This window comes from Dama dama, chromosome 29, assembly GCF_033118175.1.
Source record: "Dama dama isolate Ldn47 chromosome 29, ASM3311817v1, whole genome shotgun sequence".
Classification (NCBI taxonomy): Eukaryota; Metazoa; Chordata; class Mammalia; order Artiodactyla; family Cervidae; genus Dama; species Dama dama.
Genome location: NC_083709.1, coordinates 48,407,599 through 48,433,926, shown reverse-complemented (window position 1 = coordinate 48,433,926; position 26,328 = coordinate 48,407,599). Strand labels below are relative to the sequence as shown.

General features: G+C 38.1%; 1 protein-coding gene across 10 annotated transcripts in view; it reads right to left on the bottom strand.

The window, feature by feature from the left end:
* Nucleotides 1-26,328, bottom strand: part of GLIS3 (GLIS family zinc finger 3) — a 674,957-nt gene that overhangs the window by 69,341 nt on the left and 579,288 nt on the right. For all 10 annotated transcript variants that reach the window (XM_061132893.1, XM_061132892.1, XM_061132901.1 and 7 more), the window contains one exon: nt 14,830-14,971. In XM_061132893.1, the coding sequence (XP_060988876.1) occupies nt 14,830-14,971 (142 nt within the window). The remainder of the gene's footprint in view (nt 1-14,829; nt 14,972-26,328) is intronic.

The window sequence follows — 26,328 nt, the reverse complement described above, 5'->3', positions numbered from 1 at the left end:
TACAACCCATAATGTGTTTCAGTTTAAAAGATAACAAGTTATTTTCATGCATGACTGCACTTCGTTAAGAAGTGAAAATGGGCTGTTACTAAAATGTCAACACAATTGTCCCCCTTGAAGCTTAGTTTATCTTGAAGTATTTTTACATTTTCAGCACTTCTTTGTGTTTGTTTCTCCAAGAGCATAAAGATCCAGCCATGGTTAATTTTCAGAATTAAAAAAAAAAAAAACAGAAAAAAACTTACCCTCAGTCATTCTGAATAAAATGACAAAAACAGGCGGGGGGAGGGGGTGACTGGTTTTGGTCCTCAGTAATGAAAATCTGGGGCCCAATATCTTCTGCAATTCTTTGCATTTCTCCATGAAACAATTTAGTTGCAGTGTTGTTCGGTGGAAAATGCTTTCATGACCGAAATCCACAAGTTAGAGTTTTCTAGCAAGGCACAGGCCCTGGTAGGGTCACTTGGAAGGCTGCATTTGCTGCTGAGGTTAATTAGAGAATGGGAGAGGGGCGGCAGCTAATCCCTGCCTGGTTGCCTATGAGTAGAAGGGGCTAGTTCCTCTTTTCCTTTCCTCCTAATGTCTGGGCACAGCACCACCCCCCACCCCTCCCTGCTTCTTCTCTCTCTCCATCAGGAAGGGCATCATTCCATATTCCATCTGTATTAGGAAAAAGAAGCTTCTTAAGGGTTTGCCCAGTCAGCTCTCTAATCTTTCCCTTCTCCTTGAGGCATGAATAATTTTAATATTGCCAATCCCTAAAAATCTATTCTTTCTGCCTGTCTTTCTTCCCCTCCTGCTTTGCAGTGTAGAGTATCATCATCCAGCAGCCCTGATAAGGGGATAATGAAACAATCCCTTTTCAACCAGATCGGGTGGCTGTCAGACTAAAATGACACCACCCGTACATCCTTGACATGCTACCCCAAGCTAATTGATGGCAAACAGTGGTAACTGTCACCGGAGCACTAAGACAAAGCCAGCACACTCATGTCACCTGATGGGAGAGCTACCTGGCAACCGATAAACAAATGTGTTAGGGAGATGTTCTATTAAGGTAAGAGAGGGTACATCTCTGAAGAACATGCCTATTAACTTTGAGCTGAAGAGCACTGCTGTTCACTGGGGAACAGAAATAAATAAGGTAAAATGAGAATTTATTGATGTCTGGACAGTTACATGAATATTCAGGTTCTCTTACAAATAGATATTCCCACATGAGCTCCAAACATCTATGAAGGCTGCCCAATTACAATTCCACATCATGCAGCTGGATTTATAGCCAGGAAAGACGTTATTTGTTTGGAAGAAGATCCATGCTTACATGCCTTTCTGGAATACACAGGATACAACTAGAAGATAACAACTGATGTCATCCATGTAAATGCCAAAGGTTACCATCAAGCCTTCTGAAATACCAGGTGTAATTAACTTCATGTTAGGGAAAGCATCTGAAACAACTGCATTTCAGAACAAAGACTGTTGGTTACAAGTCGAACACAACATCTGGCAGCTCTCTCAAATGCTTTGGGACCCACATTTCATGCAGCCCTCTTCGGTCTTTCGAGACAATTTATGACATAGCTAAAACCTCCAATCTCATACCTTAGCTTTCTTTCCTTCACCTCCCAACTTACATACTTATTTACTTGCAGAGAGTTAGTTACACAGAAAGTCAGTAAAATAACTTGAACAAGCAAACAACTCAGACTAAGCCATGAAAAATCCAGTACTGCCGCTGAGTATTATGTTAGCCCATCCTGAGCAGATTCAGCAAGCAGAAAGAAGAAAGATGGAACAGGAATGGATGACCATTCCTGGAAGTTCTTACAGGAATGTTCCTCGTTTCTTTTTCTTTTTGGAAATAAAATCTGACTTGTCACAAAAGCTAAAGTTTTAGTTAAAAAAAACAAACAAACCTGGCTTCTCCAACTCTTCATTATTCATTCCTCAGCTATATCCTCCCTGTACCATGCTGACCATAAAGGATATTTCCTCCCTTTCAGATACTACCAAGACAACTCCACTCACTCGACTTTCCTCTGAAAACATTTCACAGAGAATGCTTTCTGGAAACAGATTTTTAGCACAGATAGCCAATCTAATTTTTAATGCAGTATTCTAGCCAACTCAAGAGCTGATTCACCAACTCTGAACTCTCCCAGGAAACCTCTCCTTTTTACAATAGCCCTTTGGGGGAACTGTGCTACAGTGGGGAACCAAAGCCTGCAATTAACCCTAGCCCTGGGAAAATCTCCATAGATGAGGAATTGGTTTGGTTGTGACTCCAGAAAATCCCCTTCTCTCTTTTTTCACACTCTGTCCGTGAACTGAACACTGTTCCCATTTTTCCTTCAGATTCCTCCTACTTTACTTTCAAGATAAGACTCTGATAAGTCATTTATATGTTATCCTAAATTTATGCCCACATACAACCTCTCTCAAGGAATTCAAAGGCTTTTATCTACTTGTGGAATGGAGGGTTCAATCTTCAGTTATATGAATTTCAAGCATCTCTGTTGCTGATAGAAGGTGTATTTTTGAGGATGAAAGTATCTTTCCTGTTGGCAGGTGACTATATGGGTTTCTAAAGTTCAGTATTTCCACTTTTTGCCTTTCTTATGGACATTACCTTATATATCGACAAGAGACCTGGATTTCAGGAAACTTAATCTTGAGTATTCAAGGGGCTGAGACTCTTCTCTTTTTAGGAAAAACAGACTTGGGTAGAATTAAACTGTGACTACTCCACTGCATGGCTCTGTCATTCTTGGGCTCATGAGAACAAGAACCAAATCTTGCCCATCTTTGCAGCTTCTTCCTTAGAGGGAGCCACATTAGAGAGGGCTTATCAACATGTTGGGCCACCTTCCCAACATAGCCCATGCTTAATCTGCAGGTGTTTGCTTGCAACATGAAGACTTAACTGGTAATACTTTCATTTGAATACCACTGTATCTGGGATTCCACAGGATGCCCAAGGGAGGACTAGGGGTGCTAGGCAAAGGGCAGTACAAGTAGTCTGGATCCCTTCAACTAAACAGCTCTGCTGTGACCTGTTTTAAGCACTGGGCTATATAAAAATCTCTTCAAACTCATTATCTAGAAAACTACTAAAATATTTGCTAAATATACAATATTAAAGGGATCAATAAAATCTACATGTACTGGAAGGCTTTTAAAACAAAACATGATGAAATACATGGAAGTCACAGGCTTCCTTGATCTCTCTCAATGACTGATGAATGTCCCAGAAGTAAATATAAAGCAGAAGTTGGCAAATCTTTGCCATAAAGGACCACAGAGTAAACATTTTAGGCTTTGCAGCCAAGAGGCAATGTCCTCAATTCTTTGAGCAACTGTTCTCACCTAAAGGCTAAAAGTCTTTTCTACATTTTACATATAAAAATCTGAAAACCCTCCTGAGCTCTCAGATCATGCAAAAACAGAAGGCAGGCAGGCCAGAGTTGACCCCAGTGTAATATATTAGCTGTTGCATTTTAATGACCAAGAACCCTCATGAAAAGTCTAGGGGACTGTTTTTGAAGTATGGAAATGAAATTTGAGATAAGCTAATAGTCAAAAATAGTTTTCTAGACAACCTGTAGTGTATTTTGAGAAAAATGACACATCCTGGGAGAGTCTATTTACAAAATGATATCAGAAGGGACCAAGGTTATACCTCAGCAAGGCCAACACGATGATTGTATAAAATTGTGCTGGTCAAAGCCATCAATCCTATTTGTTTCCTCCACCTACTTCACCCTCACAGATTCAATGCTGATTAAGTTCATTTATCAACCAAGCATATTTATCAATACTCTGTATGACCAGTCTAAGTCTACTTCTAAACTTCATGACAACTGAAAAAAAAATATCTAATGTATAGATCTGAAGCTGGGTATTAGAATATGGAATTTTATGAGTCCTCAACTTGACTTGAATTCTTCTTGGAAGAAATACTTTATCTCAGGACAACAATTTCTAAACTCCAAGTAGTGGCACCCAGTACTAAGAGGAATGGATAGAAGAGCTCCTAATCCCTGTCACAGACATAGGCTTGGTTTGTGAGTAATTCTCTAAGCTTCTAAGCAAAGAGGAAGGAAAAGAAGAAAGCATCAGTTGAGTATCTGTTTACCAGATGCAGGGAGTATACTGAATTGTTATATGTGAACTCACTTGATTCTCACAACAGTCCTATGAAATCAGTAACTTTATCACCATTTTACAAAGAGGAAAGGTAACCTTTACAAAGCAAACACTCAGTGAGTGGAGAAGTAGAATGGGGGCTCAGTAGCCCCACATTCTTTCTGTCATAGCATACTGTCTATAAACAACAAAACAAACAAAAAACTGTGCCATTTGTGAATACACAAATACTGGTACTCATCAATACATAATTTTGGCTTTGTGATTCTGGGGGCATTGCCACCTAAGTGAATCTGTGGGTTTCTGATTCCAGTTTGTTTTTTCTCTATAGAACTGAGGCCACCATCACCCTAATTCCAAAACCAGACAAAGATGCCACAAAAAAAGAAAACTACAGGCCAATATCACTGATGAACATAGATGCAAAAATCCTTAACAAAATTCTAGCAAACAGAATCCAACAACATATTAAAAAAATCATACACCATGACCAAGTGGGCTTTATCCCAGGAATGCAAGGATTCTTTAATATCCGCAAATCAATCAATGTAATACACCACATTAACAAATTGAAAGATAAAAACCATATGATTATCTCAATAGATGCAGAGAAAGCCTTTGACAAAATTCAACACTCATTTATGATTAAAACTCTCCAAAAAGCAGGAATAGAAGGAACATACCTCAACATAATAAAAGCTATATATGACAAACCCACAGCAAGCATCACCCTCAATGGTGAAAAATTGAAGGCATTTCCCCTGAAATCAGGAACAAGACAAGGGTGCCCACTCTCACCACTACTATTCAACATAGTGTTGGAAGTGCTGGCCACAGCAATCAGAGCAGAAAAAGAAGTAAAAGGAATCCAGATAGGAAAAGAAGAAGTAAAACTCTCACTGTTTGCAGATGACATGATCCTCTACATAGAAAACCCTAAAGATTCTACCAGAAAATTACTAGAGCTAATCAATGAATATAGTAAAGTTGCAGGATATAAAATTAACACACAGAAATCCCTTGCATTCCTATATACTAACAATGAAAAAACAGACAGAGAAATTAAGGAAACAATACCATTCACCATTGCAACAAAAAGAATAAAATACTTAGGAGTATATCTACCTAAAGAAACAAAGGACCTATACATAGAAAACTATAAAACACTGATGAAAGAAATCAAAGAGGACACAAACAGATGGAGAAACATACCGTGTTCATGGATTGGAAGAATTAATATTGTCAAAATGGCTATTCTACCCAAAGCAGTCTATAGATTCAATGCAATCCCTATCAAGCTACCAACGGTATTTTTCACAGAACTAGACCAAAGAATTTCACAATTTGTATGGAAATACAAAAAACCTCGAATAGCCAAAGTAATCTTGAGAAAGAAGAATGGAACTGGAGGAATCAACCTGCCTGACTTCAGACTCTACTACAAAGCCACAGTCATCAAGACAGTATGGTACTGGCACAAAGACAGAAATATAGATCAATGGAACAGAATAGAAAGCCCAGAGATAAATCCACGAACCTATGGACACCTTATCTTTGACAAAGGAGGCAAGGATATACAATGGAAAAAAGACAACCTCTTTAACAAGTGGTGCTGGGAAAACTGGTCAACCACTTGTAAAAGAATGAAACTAGAACACTTTCTAACACCATACACAAAAATAAACTCAAAATGGATTAAAGATCTAAATGTAAGACCAGAAACTATAAAACTCCTAGAGGAGAACATAGGCAAAACACTCTCCGACATAAATCAAAGCAAGATCCTCTATGACCCACCTCCCAGAATATTGGAAATAAAAGCAAAACTAAACAAATGGGACCTAATGAAACTTAAAAGCTTTTGCACTACAAAGGAAACTATAAGTAAGGTGAAAAGACAGCCCTCAGATTGGGAGAAAATAATAGCAAATGAAGAAACAGACAAAGGATTAATCTCAAAAATATACAAGCAACTCCTGCAGCTCAATTCCAGAAAAATAAATGACCCAATCAAAAAATGGGCCAAAGAACTAAACAGACATTTCTCCAAAGAAGACATACAGATGGCTAACAAACACATGAAAAGATGCTCAACATCACTCATTATTAGAGAAATGCAAATCAAAACCACAATGAGGTACCATTACATGCCAGTCAGGATGGCTGCTATCCAAAAGTCTACAAGCAATAAATGCTGGAGAGGGTGTGGAGAAAAGGGAACCCTCTTACACTGTTGGTGGGAATGCAAACTAGTACAGCCGCTATGGAAAACAGTGTGGAGATTTCTTAAAAAACTGGACATAGAACTGCCATATGACCCAGCAATCCCACTTCTGGGCATACACACTGAGGAAACCAGATCTGAAAGAGACACGTGCACCCCAATGTTCATCGCAGCACTGTTTATAATAGCCAGGACGTGGAAGCAACCTAGATGCCCATCAGCAGATGAATGGATAAGGAAGCTGTGGTACATATACACCATGGAATATTACTCAGCCATTAAAAAGAATTCATTTGAACCAGTCCTAATGAGATGGATGAAGCTGGAGCCCCTTATACAGAGTGAAGTAAGCCAGAAAGATAAAGAACATTACAGCATACTGACACATGTATATGGAATTTAGAAAGGTGATAACGATAACCCTATATGCAGAACAGAAAAAGAGACACAGAAATACAGAACAGACTTTTGAACTTTGTGGGAGAATGTGAGGGTGGGATATTTCAAAAGAACAGCATGTATACTATCTATGGTGAAACAGATCACCAGCCCAGGTGGGATGCACGAGACAAGTGCTCCGGCCTGGTGCACGGGGAAGACCCAGAGGAATCGGGTGGAGAGGGAGGTGGGAGGGGGGATCGGGATTGGGAATACATGTAAATCTATGGCTGATTCATATCAATGTATGACAAAACCCACTGGAAAAAAAAATAATAATAATAATTAAAAAAAATAAATAAATAAATAAAAAAAAAAAAGAAAATAGAAAAAAAAAAAAAAAAAAAATAAAACATTGGAAACCAAAAAAAAAAAAAAAAAAAAAAAAAAAAGAACTACAGTAGATTTTCTTAACTAAAAACACTATATGAACTACTGGGCAAACTACTGAAATATAAAATATAAAGGATTATATTTTGTTTTTCTTTTATTCTACTGAATGATGCTTATTAAATTTCCAATTTGTTCAGGCTTCCATATTTTCCCCATTCCTTAAACAATGTGAGTGGTGGGTAATTGTTGGCACCTGTTTTCTATCTGCTTTACAGAGATATATTTTTCTAGTATTTGGATAAAAGTAACAATAATAACTACAGATGCTGAACATTTACTGTGTGTTAGGAATATTTTAGGCATTCTGTATGCCATTTAATGTATGTCAGATCAGTAACTGATCTCGGTAAAAGGGAAATTATTTTGAGTTAGAGGAAGAAGTAACATTTCCACTTACAAATGTTCTATTTGAGCATAGATTGGCTACACAGTGATCAGGGGGCTTGTACAGATGTGACCAATAATGTAACTTAAGAAAAGAGACACTAAATACTGTCCATCCTTCCTCTTGTGTAGACAGAACTCCCAACTGCCTCAGTACTTCAGAAATATGGAACCTAGATCATTGTTTTACCAGTTGCAAAATCTTCTGGTGCAGCTGGATGCAATGCATTTTCATGAAGTGAGTCCATTTCTCAGAGAACTTGATAAGCATCCCTGTGAATGTGTCTGAGGAACAAACCCTTATGTGCAATGATGAGAGTTTATTCCCTTTTCAATAATGAATATAAGTGACCCCTGAGCAAAGCAGGTATTGTATAACTTATAGTCACCTCTGCAGTTTCTTCACATTTGAGGACTCAAGCAACCACAGGCTGTGTAGTATGGAAGTATTTACTATTCAAAAATACCCATGTGTGAATGGAACCTGTGTTGTTCAAGGGTCAACTGGGTACTTTACTTTTTGTAGTCTCTCCTATAAGGTGGAAATAGGCCGTTTATTAAATCCCCAGGGAAAGGTTCCAGTAAAGATAATAAATCCCTGACTTTTTAGTATGTGGCTAGGTAGGGACTCAACTCGGAAATCAGAGATGATGAGAGTCAGAGTAGAAGCCAGATATGAGCAGCTAAGTTCACTGGGAGAGAACATGATTGGAGTCCAAGAAGCAAAACTCAGAGAACACTAGAAATAATGCCACGAAAGTGAGTCCAGAGCAGCCTTGAAACTCAGGCAGGAAGATTAAGGCCCCGAGGAGGCAGCTGTAACTTCTAATGGATCAACGGCTACCGTTAGAGAAGTATTAATGGTTCAAGATGTGGCCAGGGCACCTGAACGGGCAGATAATCCTCTGACAATATGAAGGAAGACACTTTATATAAGGCAGTCTTTGGAGTCAGTGATGTTGGTGGACCAGAATGGGTCAATTCCACATATCCTCTTTATACATTGCCTGTAATATGCTCACTTATTACTGTTAATAGCACAACATGACAAGTAATATTGAGCTAATGCAGTGATGTCCTTCACTCCGGGGTTTTATGCTCTTCTTAACATTTATTTTCAGTGCTCTAACAAATGTTAAAAAAGAAAGAAAGAAAGAAATTTCACGGTGGCTACAAACACCTTGAAAATGTCCACTTTCAAAAAAAAAAAAAGAAAAGGTCCACTTTCCTTTTTCTTCATATGAAAGAGATACAACTACCTCTTCCTCATCTCTCTTTCCTTGGAAGGTAAATTCAGTTGGAGCAGAAAGGCAAAACTGTGGACCCTGAAGTTTGGCCCAAAGCATCCTAATCACAAAAGCTACTAGCTCCTCATTCCAAAATTCTACCCTGAATTCTCCATCTTGCCATCCATCTGCCTCTTAAGACTTGGTTGGGGTACACTACAAAGTAGGGCCAACCTTTCCTTCCCACACCCCATGTGAATGCCAACAAAATACAATAAAATGAGAGATAGGAGAAATAATAGTATAAAGACAATCCTAGGCTTTACCCAGTGAGAACACAACTATTGATACAATCATCCAGCTTCACTACCTTCTCCACCTCCCTAAAGGGTATAGAATTGTTTTTGTTCACTCACAAAAATATTTTTACAGCAAAAACCTGTACATATTATGAAACCGAATAATCCAGCTTCATCTTGCATGGAAAAGCAACATGAATACAAGGGAATAAGTAGATATGGAAAACTGAAGCACCAAATTAGGTGGCCTGCAAACATACAGTCATTAATTTTAGCTGTATACCTAAAAATGCGCCCTGTGCAGGCTGGGAATCAGAATTTAATTTTCTTCAGTTGGGTGGTTATAAGATCTCATTCTTAACCAAATTATGAGCAGTACAATTATAATCCTGGTGTGGGAGGACACACTTAATATCTACCTATAGGGTCTCCGTAATAAAAAACAGAAATATATACTATAGGGTAATTTTCCCCCACTATTTGATTCAGTTTTATTATCTTTGCAATTATTTAACTGTAAATACCAGAGTAGCATTATTCCACTTATAATTATAAATACACAGCATGTCAGCAATATCATAAAATCACCTTTTGTGGACAGATTTCTATCACAGTTTTCACATGATAAATTTGCTTCATTTTTTAGTTCTTTTTAAATTTCAGCTTCACTGAGGTATAATTGATATGTAAAATTGTAATTTATTTAAAGTGTAAATCATGGTGATTAGCTACATGTATACATTGTGAAAGGATCCCGCGCATCCAGTTAATTAGGGGCAATTCTTATTGTAACTCCCACCAGTCAAAATTCAGATGATGCTTTGCTAGAAGTCAAATTCCCACACTTTACGACACAGAACAATGGCTTTCAAAGTATGGTCCCTGGACAAATAGCACCTAGTGTCACCTGAGAACTTATTAGGAGAAAAAAAATCTAGTTCTTGTGACTCACTCAGACCTACTAAATCAGAAATGCTCGGGGTGGAACCCAGCAGTCTATTTTCATAGGTCTTTCAGGTGGTGTGATACCTACTAAAGGAAAAGCTCAAGAGCAAGAGACTAAAGCTGTAAATTAAAGCTATCAGTGCCTACAACACAGAAGGATGAGGCTGATCGTACCCTCAATGGAGTCAATGCAATCTGTGGATGAACCACAGACGCAAGAGATGTTACAAAAACAATGCAAGATTTTGATAGCAGTTCAGAGTAACATCAAAGAGACTTGCCAACGACTTTACTGCTGAATGTTTCCCTTTAAATCCTTCCTATAACCCCAGTATCTACCTCCTTCTTGGTACTGGACCATTAGTGTTGGTCCAACACCAATTCCAAATTGTTCTGTCCTTTCTTCAACTCCTGTGACTTCTGAGCAAAGGAGTGGTTTTGAGATAATGCAAGTAATAACTATTGCTTTTTTATCATGCAATATGCCTTCTTAAGGACTTTTATATAGATTGTGTTATTTGATCTTCACAATTCTCCTATAAAGTTTAACCTATTGGGAAATTTGTGTACCAATTTAGACACTTCTAATAAAGTCCTCGACCTAACAACCACTTTTTGAGACTAGACAATATGAGGCCTATTTATATAAAACTATTTCTAGCCCTTACAACTCTGCAAGCTGTCCCAAGATAGCAAATATACTCAACTCAAGAATGTAGAAAATGCATTAAGACATATGCCATAACATTACATTAAAATGAAACATTAACTATTTCATGAAGCATGCTAAATACTCTATGGATTTAATATGGTACTAGTTATTACAAAAAGTGATGATGTTGCAAGAGAGAAGCCTTCATTTTCCAGTAATGAGAGAAAGAAAGGGAATGTATCCTCAGCATCTTTGGGGATTGGTTCCAGGACCCCCACAAATACCAAAATCCCTGGATGCTGAAGTCCCTCAGTATCCTCAAATTCTGCATCTGCAAATATGGAGGACCAACTGCTATGACTTCAAAAATTCCTACACTAAGAAACTCTTGTATTTTGCTCCTATAACCCCCTATGATATCTGAAAATTTGCTTTTTCTCCTAAAACATCTATAAAGTTATTGGGATAATTGGGATACTTCAATAGGGATATTCAAAATTGGGATAATTCAATAGGACTTATAGGCTCTAAAACATAATTATTTAATAATCCAATAGAAGTGGTATCAATAAAATCCCCTCATTCTTGTACATTTCCTGGTTCAGTTGCATTAGCTCTTCACCTAATGGGTGGTCTCTGTTCTCTGTGGGACTCAAATATCTCAAGCACACTGGCCTCTACGATGTTTTCATGGTTAATGGCATTTGCAAAGACCATCTTTCATTGAGTCTGTAGTATATTTTAGTTTGGAGGGAGCTGTAATTTTTATGATCACTCATAGGACAGATCTTCTTCCACAGAGCATGTTTTATTCGTGAATGGACTCTCGCCAAGACCAGGCAGTGGTCCAGGCTGTCCATGATATTGTAGACTCACTAATTGTAGGCTTATCCACTTTATTAGCTCACTGAGGGAGCTGCTGAGAAGATCTACACAGGCATTTAGACTTGAATGTGGCATTCACACCTTGATCTACTGGCTATAAAATACTTCTCCCTCAGATTACCACATAAACCACCTAAATTTACAGGCTGGCCTGGGGCTTTATCTATCTGGGTTACAGAACTTCTGAACAAAAGCACAGAAAATATAAGGAGCCATCCTTGAGAATTACTCATCACTGCCCTGGTCTCCCTCTTAGATCACAAAATTAATCTCATGTTAACCCAGGAGCAGGCCTGGGGAGCCCTGGGATTTTCAGAATAGAAGACAAGTAAACAACTCAATTTAAAATCTTTCTCAGTGTGGCCTCAAGTGATTTTTTGGCTGCTTTAACCTGGGGCAATATTGTCTTTCAAAGAAATAAAAGTCTTACTGTGCAATCCTTTCCAATCAAACTTAGTCTTATCAACTGAAAAGTTTGTTTCAATGAGGGAAGCCAATATGTTAGGAAACTTGCAAGACTTGTATGTATCATAACTGCCATCTTCCCTGTTCACCTTAATACTCTACAAACTACTCCTGTCTTGGAATCTTATAAATCATTCTCTACTAGTCACTAAAAATTTCCATTTCAAAACCATGATTTCTTCAAACCACAAGTCCCCAGACATTGTGGCTTCTAAAAAATCATGATGTTCATGCTAAACTATTTTGATCCCTTGCCCATATACACTCAACAGGTTTCCATCAAAATATTTTATGATAAATCAACTTATTAGCACTTATAGGTATACATTCTTGACAATCTTTAAACAAATGTTTTCTTGATTTTGTGTAATAGAATGTTAACGGAATGACTCCAAATCCCTTTGCCATTTAACCAAGTCTTAATCTTTATCAAAATACCTTAACATTTCAGATTTTACATTGAACTAATTGATGAACAGTTTCCTTTTCCTTTGGTATTTTTTGCTATTTGTCTTCTTTCCATAGATCTTTAGCATAGGTTTGAGACTGGTGTGAACATACACTCCTGGCAAGTAAATTTCTAGAACTATAAAAGGAAGGCTTCAGATTTTTGTGATTTAGTTTTTCCACTTGCCTTGTTCTGCTCTGGGTTTGTTGCCTTCTCAGCAAAACACAGAATATAATCAGTTTGTTTTTTTTTAAAGTCAAGAACAAAGAAAGTAAAACAGAATCCGAGGGAAGCAGGAATAAAGAAAGAAGCAGGGCAGATAAACTTTCATAGCTTTAAGCTAATTGGAGAAGTAAAATTCTAGGAAGAAAGTTAAGCAAGATGGCCCTCTGCCTGTTTCCAATATTCCCAGAGTCACAGAAAATCTGAGTCATTGTGAAGATGCTCTGTTGACGCTGTGGTAACCTAGGCTCCTTGTCCACTCTGGCAGCTTGCCTGCCACAGTTAGAGGCTCAAAACTAAGAGCTCTTTTTGAAGATCAAATGCAGAAAACCATCACAAACAAAAAGAGGAATGCTGTTTGGAATGACAAAGCCATTTTAAAAAACTTTAACAATACTACCAGACATCCAAAAGTACACAAGACAACTGTGACTCCTGAGTTTTGAAAGTGAGTCATATACTGCACTCCACATACAGCAAAGGTACTAATGTTTTTCATAGACAAAGATAGTATGGCTTCCCGAACCCATTTCTAGGAGGTTTAAACTCAACAAGGCTAGCCCCTCATCATAAACTATTTATATTGGATGTTGGGCCATTTTTCAATTGATTCTGTTTAATTTTGTCTCTTTAATTGTTGGGTTCCAGGTATTTAATAAGATAATGGATTTATGGACTGAATAAGTAGGTATATAGCCTAAAGGCTGTTTCAAACTGATTGTAATTTAATATGTGAGGATAAATGTTCATATATCAAATGTTTGGCAAATCAAACAGACATATGTGCAAACAAAAGCTAGTCATGCTTTTTCATGTATATATCTAACACAAAATATTTGAGTGTTGATAACATTGTACACTGGCATATTTCATGTGTGTACCTGCACTCAAAACTTTTGTCAGACTTGGTCAGCCTTTCAAATAACTTTTCATCTAATCTCTTATGGTCTCAAAAGCTAAGGCTTTGTTTTCTCCAAGAATAAGTACCCAAAGCAACTGATAAAGGGCCACCAACATTTGGACAACATTAAGGATGTCTTGATGACTGGCCCTCTTAAAACATTTGCTTAATATTCTTTCCTGTGCATTTGGATCAGTTGAGAACTGTCAAATTTAAAAAGTTATACAAGCATGGCTTTCTCCTGTTCCACTGTTATGCATCAGTAAATCCTTCATTCTTTATGGCTTATTAGTATGTTTAAAAAGAAAAAGCAATCTGCTGCCAAAACCTGGTGCTGGAACCAGATGGGGTGGGAGTAGAATTTGTAATTCACAGAAAACAGAAAATTCCCATTGTCTGGAATGTGGAGTTGTGGGACTTTTGCTTTCATATTCATAGCATGACAGTAAGAGCTTTCCATATATGAAGACTATAACCAACCACGTTTGCACCAGTCCATCACCATTATAGGGAGTGGAAAATGCACAAAAGCCCAGGCTAACAGAGTAAATGAAAAAAAAAAAAAAAAATTAACGTCCTTATTGCATAATAATCCTTTCTCATTTTTCACTGCATACATAAAATTTTTCTAAATATAGAGTCATCTATTATTCAAACCTAGGCAGAAGGAAGCTATTCTGGGAGTGCCAGAATAGCACTCCTATCCCTACTCCCCCAATGGTTGACAAACACTAATGGACATTCTTACAAATTGATTTACTGATGTGATTTTTTTTCCGAGAGACATGGGGCTTCCTTTTGCAATGCAAAGACAACAATGACTGCTTCATTAAGAAATCCACAGGCAGCCTGTTACCTGCTTAAGGGGGAAAGACTTTGAGTCTCAATCAAGTTAATAAATTTAAGATACCTGGGAGGGTTGGGTACATTGAACTTTTGGCAGAAAGCCAGGACTAAAAGAGCTAACATATTATTTTACTTTGTTTTTTTTATGAGAAGAAACAGTCTGCTGACAAACCCAGCTTAGGAATCAGATGGGAAGGACAGGAGGGGGATAAATTGCAGTTTACTGATAAAGTGAAATACAGATGATATTAGAAGCATTTTCATATATGCATTCCCTTTAACCAGAGTGAAGGGCTTAGACAAGGACGGTTGATGTGGTTGGGTCTGCCTTTGCTGAATTTGCTGATATTACCTGGATAGAGGTCAGGCCCGGGCTCTGGGGAGCATCCCACCGCCCTATCGACAGCGTCTCGTGGGGAGGTGGAGGGCTGCAGGGGCTGCACCGTGAGGCAGTCTGTGAGCAGGTCGGGATGCAGCTCAGCACTGGACCGCAGCTAAGAGAAGGAGAAAACAGAAGACAGATGGAAAAGGAAGGCTATTCCTCAGAATACTCTTTTCTGGAAAGGGTATCATGCCCTAAGGTTCATGCACAAATATTTATCAAGTAACAACTACAGGTTAGGCACTGGACTTAGAGAGTCAATACAAGGGTCAGCTTTCCAATTCTAATAACACCTGGCAGGTGTTTCAGGAAAAATGTGGCTAGAAGCAAATTTTACTTCAGTCCTTGATATTTCCACTTCTGGGAACCCAACTTCCTATTATGTTTTCTTTGATTTGCTCTGTATCTAATCAGAACTTGTAGTGATATCAAAAACAAACTCAAGTATATTTAGTCCATATTGTAAAGTGTTTTTAAAATACAGAGATAAAATAAGATGAAAATATCTTAGAGATAATTAAGAATGTCTATTAAGATTGGACACCTATAGATTTTTTGGAACATGATAACAAGAAAAACCAACGTCATTACAAGCAATAAACTATCCCAACAGTAAGGTACATAAAAAAATTAGACTTCATTTTATCACAATAACACAATAAATTCTTTATATATTAAAGAGTCATAAAAATATCAGAATAAAGTATAGATACAAAGTTATGTGATTTATTTATGAAAAAGAATTTTGTTAAGTGTAATCTGAATGGAAAAAAAAATCACAATGGAAGATTTAGTTATATAAAAATACCAACCTCTGTTTGTCTAAAAACATAATATCTTTAAAAATCAAGACATATATTTGTCACAGATATTGCAAATAGTTATCATCTTCTGTCCTCTTTAAACATATGTGTTCTCTGTTTAAAGAGAACATATAAATTGATTTTGCCTTTATCAAGATAAAACTAACCTTTTAGAGAAGGCAATGGCACCCCACTCCAGTACTCTTGCCTGGAAAATCCCATGGATGGAGGAGCCTGGTAGGCTGTGGTCCATGGGGTCGCTAAGAGTCGGACACGACTGAGCGACTTCACTTTCACTTTCACTCACTTTAGATATAGGACTGGAGTATACTCACTCATTCAACAAATATTTAATGAGCATTAGACACTCTCTAGGCTCTAGAGATACTGTGTAATGGAACTTACACTCTAGAGGGGAAGCAGATGATGAAAAAATAAAATATATACCACCGCAGACAGTGAAAAATGCTACAGAGAAGAGTGATACAGAGAAGAAATACAATGAGTTAGAGACAAGGGATAGCAACCTGAGATGGGGGGTCAGAGGAAGTCTGTTGGAGACGGCACTGGCAAAAAGCCTTGAGAAAAGTGAGGGAGTGAGCCCTGCAGATGTATGGAGGAAGAATTTGCTTGCCCTGTGGTGTGTCTGGATTATGTGACGAATAGTAAGGCAGGAGTGGAGGGAGTCTTGAGCCTGGAGTAGAGAAACAGGAAAAAGCCGAGGTGTAAGTGGGGGAAAGAGGGAACAAGTCTAGTGTCCCTGTCTTTCTTCCTTTCAGATGAGTAGATTAGAAAAGGGCCTTCCAGATCATTTAAAGCTTCTAAACACTCCCAGTCTAGAAATTATCAAATAAGTGAGGGAGGTGGTAGACAGCAGAATCTCCTGGGAAGGGACCAGTTCACATGAACAAAAATTTTTAAAAAGGAGAAACAAAAATGAGAATAAACATAAAAAATATTCAGCACAATTGCAAAGAAATAAATGCTGTGCTATAACTTTTTAAAAACTTATCAAATTATCAAACCTTTACAAAAGAGTTAGTTGTAATGAAAGCAGAGTGAGAGAAGCATCCTAAAACACTGTTGGTTGGAGTGCACATTGTTACAAACTTTCCACATGATTTGGAGGAATATTTTCTTAAGACTTATAATTGAAATTATTTGCTCTTAGAATTTCTTAAGGAAATGGCCAGAAAAGTGAAGGCAGATTTATATTCTTTATATTCACCACTCTAGTGATACACAGCATTATTTATAGCAATATTAAAAATTAGGAAAAATTACTTAAAATCTAAGAAAGTGAAAGTGTCAGTCACTCAGTCATGTCCAACTCTTTGCAAGTCCATGGACTGTAGCCTGACAAGCTCCTTTGTCCATGGAATTCTTCAGGCAAGAATACTGGGGTGGGTAGCCATTTCCCAACTCAGGGATCGAATCTGGGTCTCCTGCATTGCAGGAGACCTTCTAAGCCACCAGGGAAGCCCTAATTCTTTTCCTTCAAAGCCACCAGGGAAGCCCTAATTCTTTACCTTCAAAGCCACCAGGGAAGCCCTAATTACAGCTGATAAATGATGCTACATCAATTTGATGGAATATTATGCAACCATTAGGATGATATTCATGAATACAAAGGCAAAACAAAATTATGTATACAAAGTGATAACAATTATGTTAAAACACAGCTAAAATACTGTAAGGAAATATAATTCAATATTAAAAATCATTTTTGTCCTCAGCAGCAGTATTATGAATTTATTTCCTGTTTTCTTTTTATTCTTTCCTCAGTTTTCCAAACATACCAGTGATGTGCTGGAGCTGGCTTGCACCAATCTAAGAATGCCAATTGTGTCTACTTTTCCCAAACTTGCAATGATGTCATATTGATAGCCTGAAATTGGTCATGACGACAGCATTTACACTATGGAAACTGACAAATACTACAAATGGGCTTTCCCATATGGAGAGCTGGTTGTTGCCAGTGCACTGACTCTGATCAGAAAGAAAAACATACACACAGATACAAAACATCAGTAAGTTACTATTTAGAGAACAGTATTTCTTGGAACTGAAAAAGCTTTATGAAGAGACAAACACATGTCCAGCTTTTAGTCCAAGAATATGAAAATGGCACAGTGACCCTAAGTTTAGGGAAGCAGCGTTTAACATATGTAGTGAACAAGACAATTATAATCTCCTTAGCTTTGCCACATTGGAATGTCTGCCCAAGATTATCTGAGTTAATGCCTAACCCTCTCAGGGCCTTTGGAAGGTATGTTTGATATTTTGGTACTAACCTAACACATGCCACGTAAGAAAAACTGGAAAAAAATCAAGCCTTAGAATGAGTTCTGGTGATCACTTTTAATTTATCTTTCATTATTAAAATGTGATCTGGGGCCCACATGTTCTACTAAGAGTAGACATGAATGTCTCTCTGCTTTCTATTACCAACTACTCTAGGGTTTTACAGACATGAGTATTGATGAGGTCTTTCCAAGGAATTTCACAGCCACGGTTACTTCTGGAGTTAAAGGCAGGCAATTCTTCCTTAGCTACAACAAGTATTCATGTTTTCCAAGAGTGTGATTCCATACAACTTTGCGGTAAGAGTTAATTTGGTTTTCTCTGGGATTAGACATGGTTCTACAAAGTGCTTCTTAAATTGAACAAGCCTCAAGGACTTTTTCTTTTTTTTTTTGCTTAAGGTCCTTGAAGACCTTATGCAAAATTTCCAAAGCAGGGCCATATGCATAGAAATGCAGTAATGGTACTAAGTTTAGTATCCTTCTCTCTCTCCCAGATTACTAGACAAAGAAAAGGACTTCCAGATCATTTAAGGTTCTTAAACATTCTCTACCCAGGAATTATCAACTGGGTGAGGCAGGAGGCACACAAAGGAGTCTCCCAGGAGAGCTACCTTTCCGTATATCAATATTATGGTTTTATATTTGGAGTGAGAAATCCAATTATTTATATAAAGCAGTATCTTCTTAACTCTTAAGAATATAAAAAAGATAGAGGAAACTTCTTCAATGGGGGATGGTCTCTAACTGTGAATCTCAAACCTGGACACGCATCAGAATCACCTGCACGCTCCAGTGCAGAACTGATTATTCAGTGGGTTTGCAGTTCATTTCTGTGAAGTTCCCAGGTCATGATGATATTGTTGTCTGGTAACCAAACTTTTGGAACCACTAAGAATCCTGATCAGAAGATTCTCTAAGAAAATGCTGATTAGAAGAGATGAGACTTTTCTGGTCATGAGAAGAGAAAATGAATTGCAGAAATAAGGGATTATAAAAACCAAATTGACCTTATGACATGAACCTCATTTTATTTTCTTGGGCTCCAAAATCTCTGTGAATGGTGACTGCAGTCACGAAATTAAAAGATGCTTGCTCCTTGGAAGAAAAACCATGACAGACCTGGACAGCATATTAAAAAGCAGAGACATCACTTTGCCAACCAAGGTCCATATATTCAAAGCTATGATTTTTCCAGTAGTCATGTATGGATGTGAGAGTTGGGCCTGAAGAATTGGTGCTTTTGAATTGTGGTGCTGGAGAAGACTCTTGAGAGTCCCTTGGACTGCAAGGAGGTCAAACCAGTCAATCATAAGGGAAATCAACCCTGAATATTCATTGGAAAGACTGACTGATGCTGAAGCTGAAGCTCCAATACTTTGGCCACATGATGGAAAGAGCCAACTTGTTGGAAAAAACCCTAATGCTGGGAAAGATTGAGGGCAGGAGGAGAAGGGGGTGACAGAGGATGAGTTGGTTGGATGGTATCACCAACTCGATGGATGTGAGCTTGAGCAAGCTCCGGGAGATAGTGAAGGACAGGGAAGCCTGGCGTGCTGCTGTCCATAGTGTCGCAAAGACTCGGCTGTGATTTAGCAACTGAAAAGCAACAACATGAACCTCATGTAACCATTTCTCATTATGTTTATCTTCAGATCTCAAAATAATAAATGGTTACATGAAGTTCATATCTTGAAAACAATTTGGATTTTTATACTGTCTCGGGGATAAAAAGGGTTTAAAATGTTCAACCCAGATTAATACTTGCCCTTCCAGGACAGCAAGGAAATGCCCTTTACAGAGCCTTTACTGTTCTTTACATACAAGAAACAAATATCCCCTCCTTTTGTTTGGGACACCAGTCCCAAAAGACAAAGACAAGAAGAGTTTCTGTGATGTGATTCCACCACATACCAAAGATAGGTATTTCCACAAGGCCTTGACAAAACCCTTTGCTACTCTCAAGAGCACTGTCTCGCTGTCTGCAAACATCCCATTTATTATGCTGTTCATTCCTTTTGCCTGGAATGGCTTTCCCTCCTCCAAGTAGAATTTCTCCAAGACCCAATTTGTGGCTCCCTCCTGAATGAAGCCCCCTCTGACCAGGTCAGCCCACACAGGGCCTCCCTGGTATATGGAGAGCTGCAGCGTTTGCTCTCAACAACCCTGCAACCAGATATATGTTTAAGGCTTTGTTTCTTGTTACGAGTTTAGTCTGCACTATTATGAAGTCCACAAGGACTGGTTAGCTGATTGCCTTTCTAACTTTCAAAACCCCATGGCATCTGGCAGGGCAGGACCAGCATCTGGGTAAATCATTCAGTGCCAACTGGATTTGTAAGAATGAGACACAATACTTTATTTAAAGGATGCTACAGTCTCTAGTGCTGTGTGGATGTATTTAAAAAACACAACTGGTCATGTCTTAATTACCTCTCCTGAAGGAGAATTTTAAAAGATACAGCAAATGTGTGCGTGTCAAGTTGCTTCAGTTGTATCTGACTCTGTGTGACCCTATGAACTGTAGCCTGCCAGGTTCCTCTGTCCGTGAGATTTTCCAGGCAAGAATACTGGGATGGGTTGCCATGTCCTCCTCCAGGGGATCTTCCCAACCCAGGGATTGAACCCATGTCTCTTTTTTTCTCCTGCATTGGCAGGTGGGTTCTTTACCAATAGCACCACCTGGGAAGCCCCAGAAGATACAGATCAGAGTTACTATATGGGAAAGGCTGCTGCTGCTCTGCGCAGATTCCTTCTGATCCCTTGGATTAGCTCTGAACTGCCCTGTCTCCTAGTTTTACTGTGCCCACCCCCCGCTTATGCATATTTTACAGCTAACAGATACCCCCTACTCCACCAACACACAAACGCATGACCAACCAGTGCTTCTTAGTGCCAAAGTGGGACAAACTCTGAAGTGTAAATTATACTGCAGAGCTCCCAGTAGGGTCATCCATGTTTATAGCGTTAGCCCCTTCCTTCATTCCTCTCCTGTATTCTCCTGGGAGCAGTTCTTCAACAACTCACAGGCACCTGGATCTTTGGCTCACAGCCTGCTTCTGGGAGCACCCAACTTAGTAAATACCCACAAATCCTTTTTATTTGTCTCAGGAATTCAGAGAGCCAATCAGCAGCACTCATAGATGCTCTCACACACATACTGTTTCCTTTTCTTCAGTTCCTGCTCTGCTCACACACAGGTATAGAACAGTAACTATATGTTTAATGAAAGTGTGGTGCTCTGGGCTATTATCTCCTGTGTGCTCAGTCATGTTCAACTCTTTGCAACTCCATGGACTGGAGCCCACCAGGCTCCTCTGTCCATGAAAATTTCCAGTAAGAATGCTGGAGTGGGTTGCCATCTCCTTCTTCAGGGGATCTTCCCGACCCAGGGATCGAACCCATGTCTCTAGGGTCTCCTGCATTGGCAGGTGGATTCTTCACCACTGCGCCACCTGGGAAGCCCCTGGGCCATTATGGATGTTATTAAAAGCACAATTGTGGAGTCTAAATTAAAAACAAAACCCTAATTTACAAGCATAATTAGCATTCAAAAGAGCCTCAGACATCACTAGGGCCAAACCTCTATCTTATGTACTACTGCCCTATAGCAACCCCAGTAGATGGCTCTCAGACTCTGTTTGATTCCCTATGGTAACAGGCAACTTCCTTAACTTGGCAGTTAGCTTTCATTTCAGATAGTACCATCTAGCAGGAGTTTTATTTCATACTAAGTCCTGATCTAGCTCTCAGCAACCTATTAGGATTGCATGTGTCCTTCTTTTCAAAGGGGGCTTCCCTGGTAGCTCAGACAGTGAAGAATCTGCCTGCAGTGCAGGAGACCCAGGTTCAGTCCCATGGAGAGAGGAGCCTGGTGAGCTACAGTCTCAAAGAGTAGGCCACGACTGAGTGACTAATACTTTCACTCTTTCATACTTTCTCTTCGTAAACCTGCAGTAAGGTTCATGGACATACTAGGAAGAAAAGAGACATCTCTGAGTCTCAGAAACCAACCTGTGAATCTTTGAGTGTTAATAATCCTGATCATTAATGACCCATTTTAGGGCTTAATTTCTTGGCCTATCCAGGTGCAAGTAAACAAACTGGCTCCTTAGCTTGCATACAATCTCCCATTATGAAATATTTGTTCTAAATGATAGTTTTTCAACGTTAATACTGAAATCACGCATCAAGTCTTGACAAGGTTCCCGCATTTGGTAACATGAGCTGCTTCCCTAACAATGCAGGGATTTTTCCTAATAGCTAAAAACAAGGTACCGTCAACTGTGATTTGTATTTGTTTTTTTGTTCAAGACTATTCTGTTAATGTTTATAAGCTCTCGAAACAAGAGACGGAAATTCTACTCCCATCATTTTCTCATTTCAGATATGATTGAATAATCGTCCAAGATTAAGTGAGTCAAGTGGAAATAATTAGGAAAGGGAAAAAGGCCCAGATTCTTCAATTTTTGGTTCCATTACATTTTATTCCAAGAGCAAAGGCATTCTGTTACTCTGAAGCAAGACATACTTCCAAAGAGAAAGAGGTACAATCAAAGGCCTTTTGTTTTCCCTTTCTCCAATAAGCTTCCTCTATCTGGGCTGTGCATGTTTATGCATCATCTTGCAGGGATTCCTTTGTTCTCCAGAAATCAAATGCCACCAAAATATGTTTCTGAAGAAACTCAGCCAGAAGAAAAAACAAATAGGAATTTTTTTCAGAGGGTTAAGTTTTAGTACCAGAACATTCTCATCAAGCATTCTCTATGACACTTTGAGCAATGTGGATCCTGGGGAATTAACTCATTGCCAAAAGGCTTAAAAATAATTACAATGAATTAACCTATTATATTAATTACAATTAATTTCCAGTTGAATCAAAAAATTCTCTCTCTCGGGGATTCCTCAGCCCTGACATTTATGAAGTGGCTTTGGCATATCATAGGTAATTAATCTCTAACAATCTGCTATCAAACTCATTTCCTTTGGGAATGACCAATTTGCAAAGAAAAGAAATGAGAGTGCAGGCTTAGAAAAATAGTATTGGAAGAAACTTCTTCGTGAACAAGAGGTACAGTCCAATTGGACACCCTGTATTTCTATAATAGGAGGTACCTATTTGGTTAAGCATTGACTCGAGAGGCCAAAAATTTTGTCTTAATGAACATGCCAAAATATCTGAATAGATACACATACGAGGGTATATGTCTCAATAAGAGACATGAAAAATAAATTCCTGTATAGATACAACAAAATTACTAGCTATCTAGTAAAAAACGGTGATTGATGAAACAATTTCAGAGTAAGAACTAATGCTATGCGCCAGGGCTATAACAATGCTGTCCAAAGGAACTTTCTTGGATGATAGAAAAGTTCCGTAGGGTACTAGGTTGTAGGCACTAGTCACATGTGATTAAAAAACACTTGAAATGTAGCTAGTGCAACTGAGGAAGCAAACTTTATTTATTTTAACCTAATTTTAATTAATTTAAATTTAAATGTAGGATAGTAAACTGCCAACTTACTGCATATTATCATGGTGGCAGTTCAGCCTTTGCTTAAATCCCTTCAATGACAGGGAACTTACTTCCTTACAACTCACTGTACACCGCTGTTAAATAGGTCTAGTCATTAGGAAGGTCTGCCTCAAGGTGATCTGTAATCGGCCTCCCGTAATTTCCACTCACTGGAATTTATTTTTCCCCTCTTCCCTCAGACCACATAGAATAACTCTGTTCATGGTCTACTTTATATTTCTTTTAATATATGAGAAGCCTCAAAATGCTGCAGTATCACAGAATTGCAGCCCTAAAAGTGGCTGTAATTTAGTTTCTTTGTCAGTCCTTCCTTAGCAGTTATTTTTTTTCCCCTCCAGGTTGGATATCTTTAGTTTTTAATATAGATAAGAGTAATGTTAAGTAGGAGGAGCTTCGGTCTCTTAGTCTGACAAATTGTGGTTCAACTACCAAGTGATTCAAGGCAGATACATTCACTTGTTGGAGTGTAGTTTCCCTTCTGTAAAATGAAGATGATATCACTGAGCTATCTTGGTTGCTTTACGAAATAAATTAGATAATACTTAGAAAGTTCTTGAAACCCTGCTTGGTGTGCAGAAGTCATCTAAAACGTCAGTCCCTGCTTTCTCATGTAGCATATTCTTATATTCACCACACCAATTTCTCTTAACACTGGAATTCACTGGATAGCTAAATGTGCAAATGCTATCCCAATGCTAATACAGTGAACTAGCCGTTTGACCAGGAGAGGATAACAGAACAAACACGCCCCTTGTTCTAAATGTTCCACTTCTATCAATTCAACCTAAAGAATCGTTTCTTAAAATTCATGTTACATTATTCACTCATTCATTCATTCCATTTACTGAATTCCTTACTGTGCTCCCCAAACTATACTAGGCCTAGAAGATAAAGTCATGCCCAAGATAACCTAGTTCCCTGCCCTTGATAGTGCAGCTCAAATCAAACTTGCCATTGGGTAAAATTCTCAGCTCTTTTTTTCATATGGGATGCTGTTTATATCTGATGGCTCTTTATGTTCAGAAGCTAGCTTTTTAAAGGTCCATGGCCCATTTGGTGGTACAGAAGCTCTTGGCTGTATTTCATTTGATTCTATCACTCAGCGGGCTACCACATTCCCCATTTCAGGGCCATTTACAAACTTAATGAAAATATTCTCTGGCATCAAAGTTGATGTCAAATGATGGTTCTAAATTTCCATCCAAGAGTGAGTTATCTCTGGAAAACAGCCCACACTCTATTGACATTAACAGACATTAACAGCTCTCTAAGCCATTAACAGTCACTTAAATAATTGTTTATGATATGGGTCATGAAAAATAAGAGTATGGGCTCTGGACCCCAAATTACCTGGATTTGAGCTTGTGTACCCTTACTTGTGAAATGTTAGACAACTATTAAGTAGTTAAAGAAATCTCTTTAGCTCAGTTTTCTCTGTACAATGTGAGTAATTTATAAGGTTGTTGTTGGGGATAACAGATAACACGAGATAATAAGCTATTTCACCAATAATGGTATATAGTCAACGTTTAACACATGCTAACTACTATTTCTATTCTTATTTTTTTCCCATTAATATCCAGTGTGGAAACATTTATAGCACTCTATTACATGTACCTTTATTTTCTTTTTTCTCCCACCCATCTTTAGGTATTTTTCTCTTTATTATTATCATACAATAACATGGCAATATGAAAAGGAAGAAGAAGGGAGACTTTGGGGTCAAGTAGATAAAAATTCAAACTTCATCTTTGCTACCTACTAACACATCACCTTTGGCAAGATATTTAACCTTGAAAGGCTTCCAAACTATCCTCTGTAGAATGGTGGTGATAACACCAACAATATGGGGTTATGATAGGATTACAAAAGGGGATCAACAGAAAGTGACTAGCGTAGTACAATGTTAATTTTTTTTTTTTTTTTTTTTTTTTGCTCAAGAAGAAAAACTATTATAATTATTAGGACTGATACTTGTTATTGCTTAGCCACATAAACTGAGTCTGGGGCCAAACAGTGCCTTAATGAAGACATTAGCACAGTTTTTGCAGAATGAATATCACTCAAATTATTCTATCTCAGAAGACTGTAGCTAGCTTTCACTCAATTTTCCAGTTAGAATTTTTCAAATCCAATTATATTAGAAATCAAAACCAACAACAAAACATTTTCAGAATACCCTGGAGGATTTTAATACTTACATAGATGTCTTATTTACCAAAATCTGTACAGTTATCTAGCGATCCTAAATAGAGTTGGAGAATTAAAGTTAAAAGTATGTTGAAATCAGAAAGGCATGCAGGTTGGATTTTCTGCATTGTTTACATTTGTAAAAACATCATTTTCCTCCTAAGTCAATATTATTCTAAAACTGACACCAAGAATCCTGCTTTTTTTTCCTCATTGGAAAATGATACACATATGAACACAGTCAAGGTAGATTCAAACTGCATTTGGAGGAACATCTAAAAAGCAGAACATTAAATTGAAGGGTAGATTCTTTTTTAGACAAATACAGAAACATTAATGTGGAATTTCACACAACCAGGAAAGACATCCTCCTTTACCCTTTGAGGCCTGGTTATAAGGCTGTAAAGACTCAAAGGAAGACGAAAGGTTTGCTTCTATCATGGCTTCATAAATTCCCCCTGACACCAGCTCATTGCCCTAATGTGACCACACACATTCCAACCCATGCAGTCAAGTGTGGCATATTCTTTCTATTCAAGTATTCTCAAGGTTTAATTAAAGCAGCCAGCTATCTAGTAATTACGTCCCCTGTCCATCTTACCAGCTTCTTATTGTCTTCCTTTGAATTGATTTCTG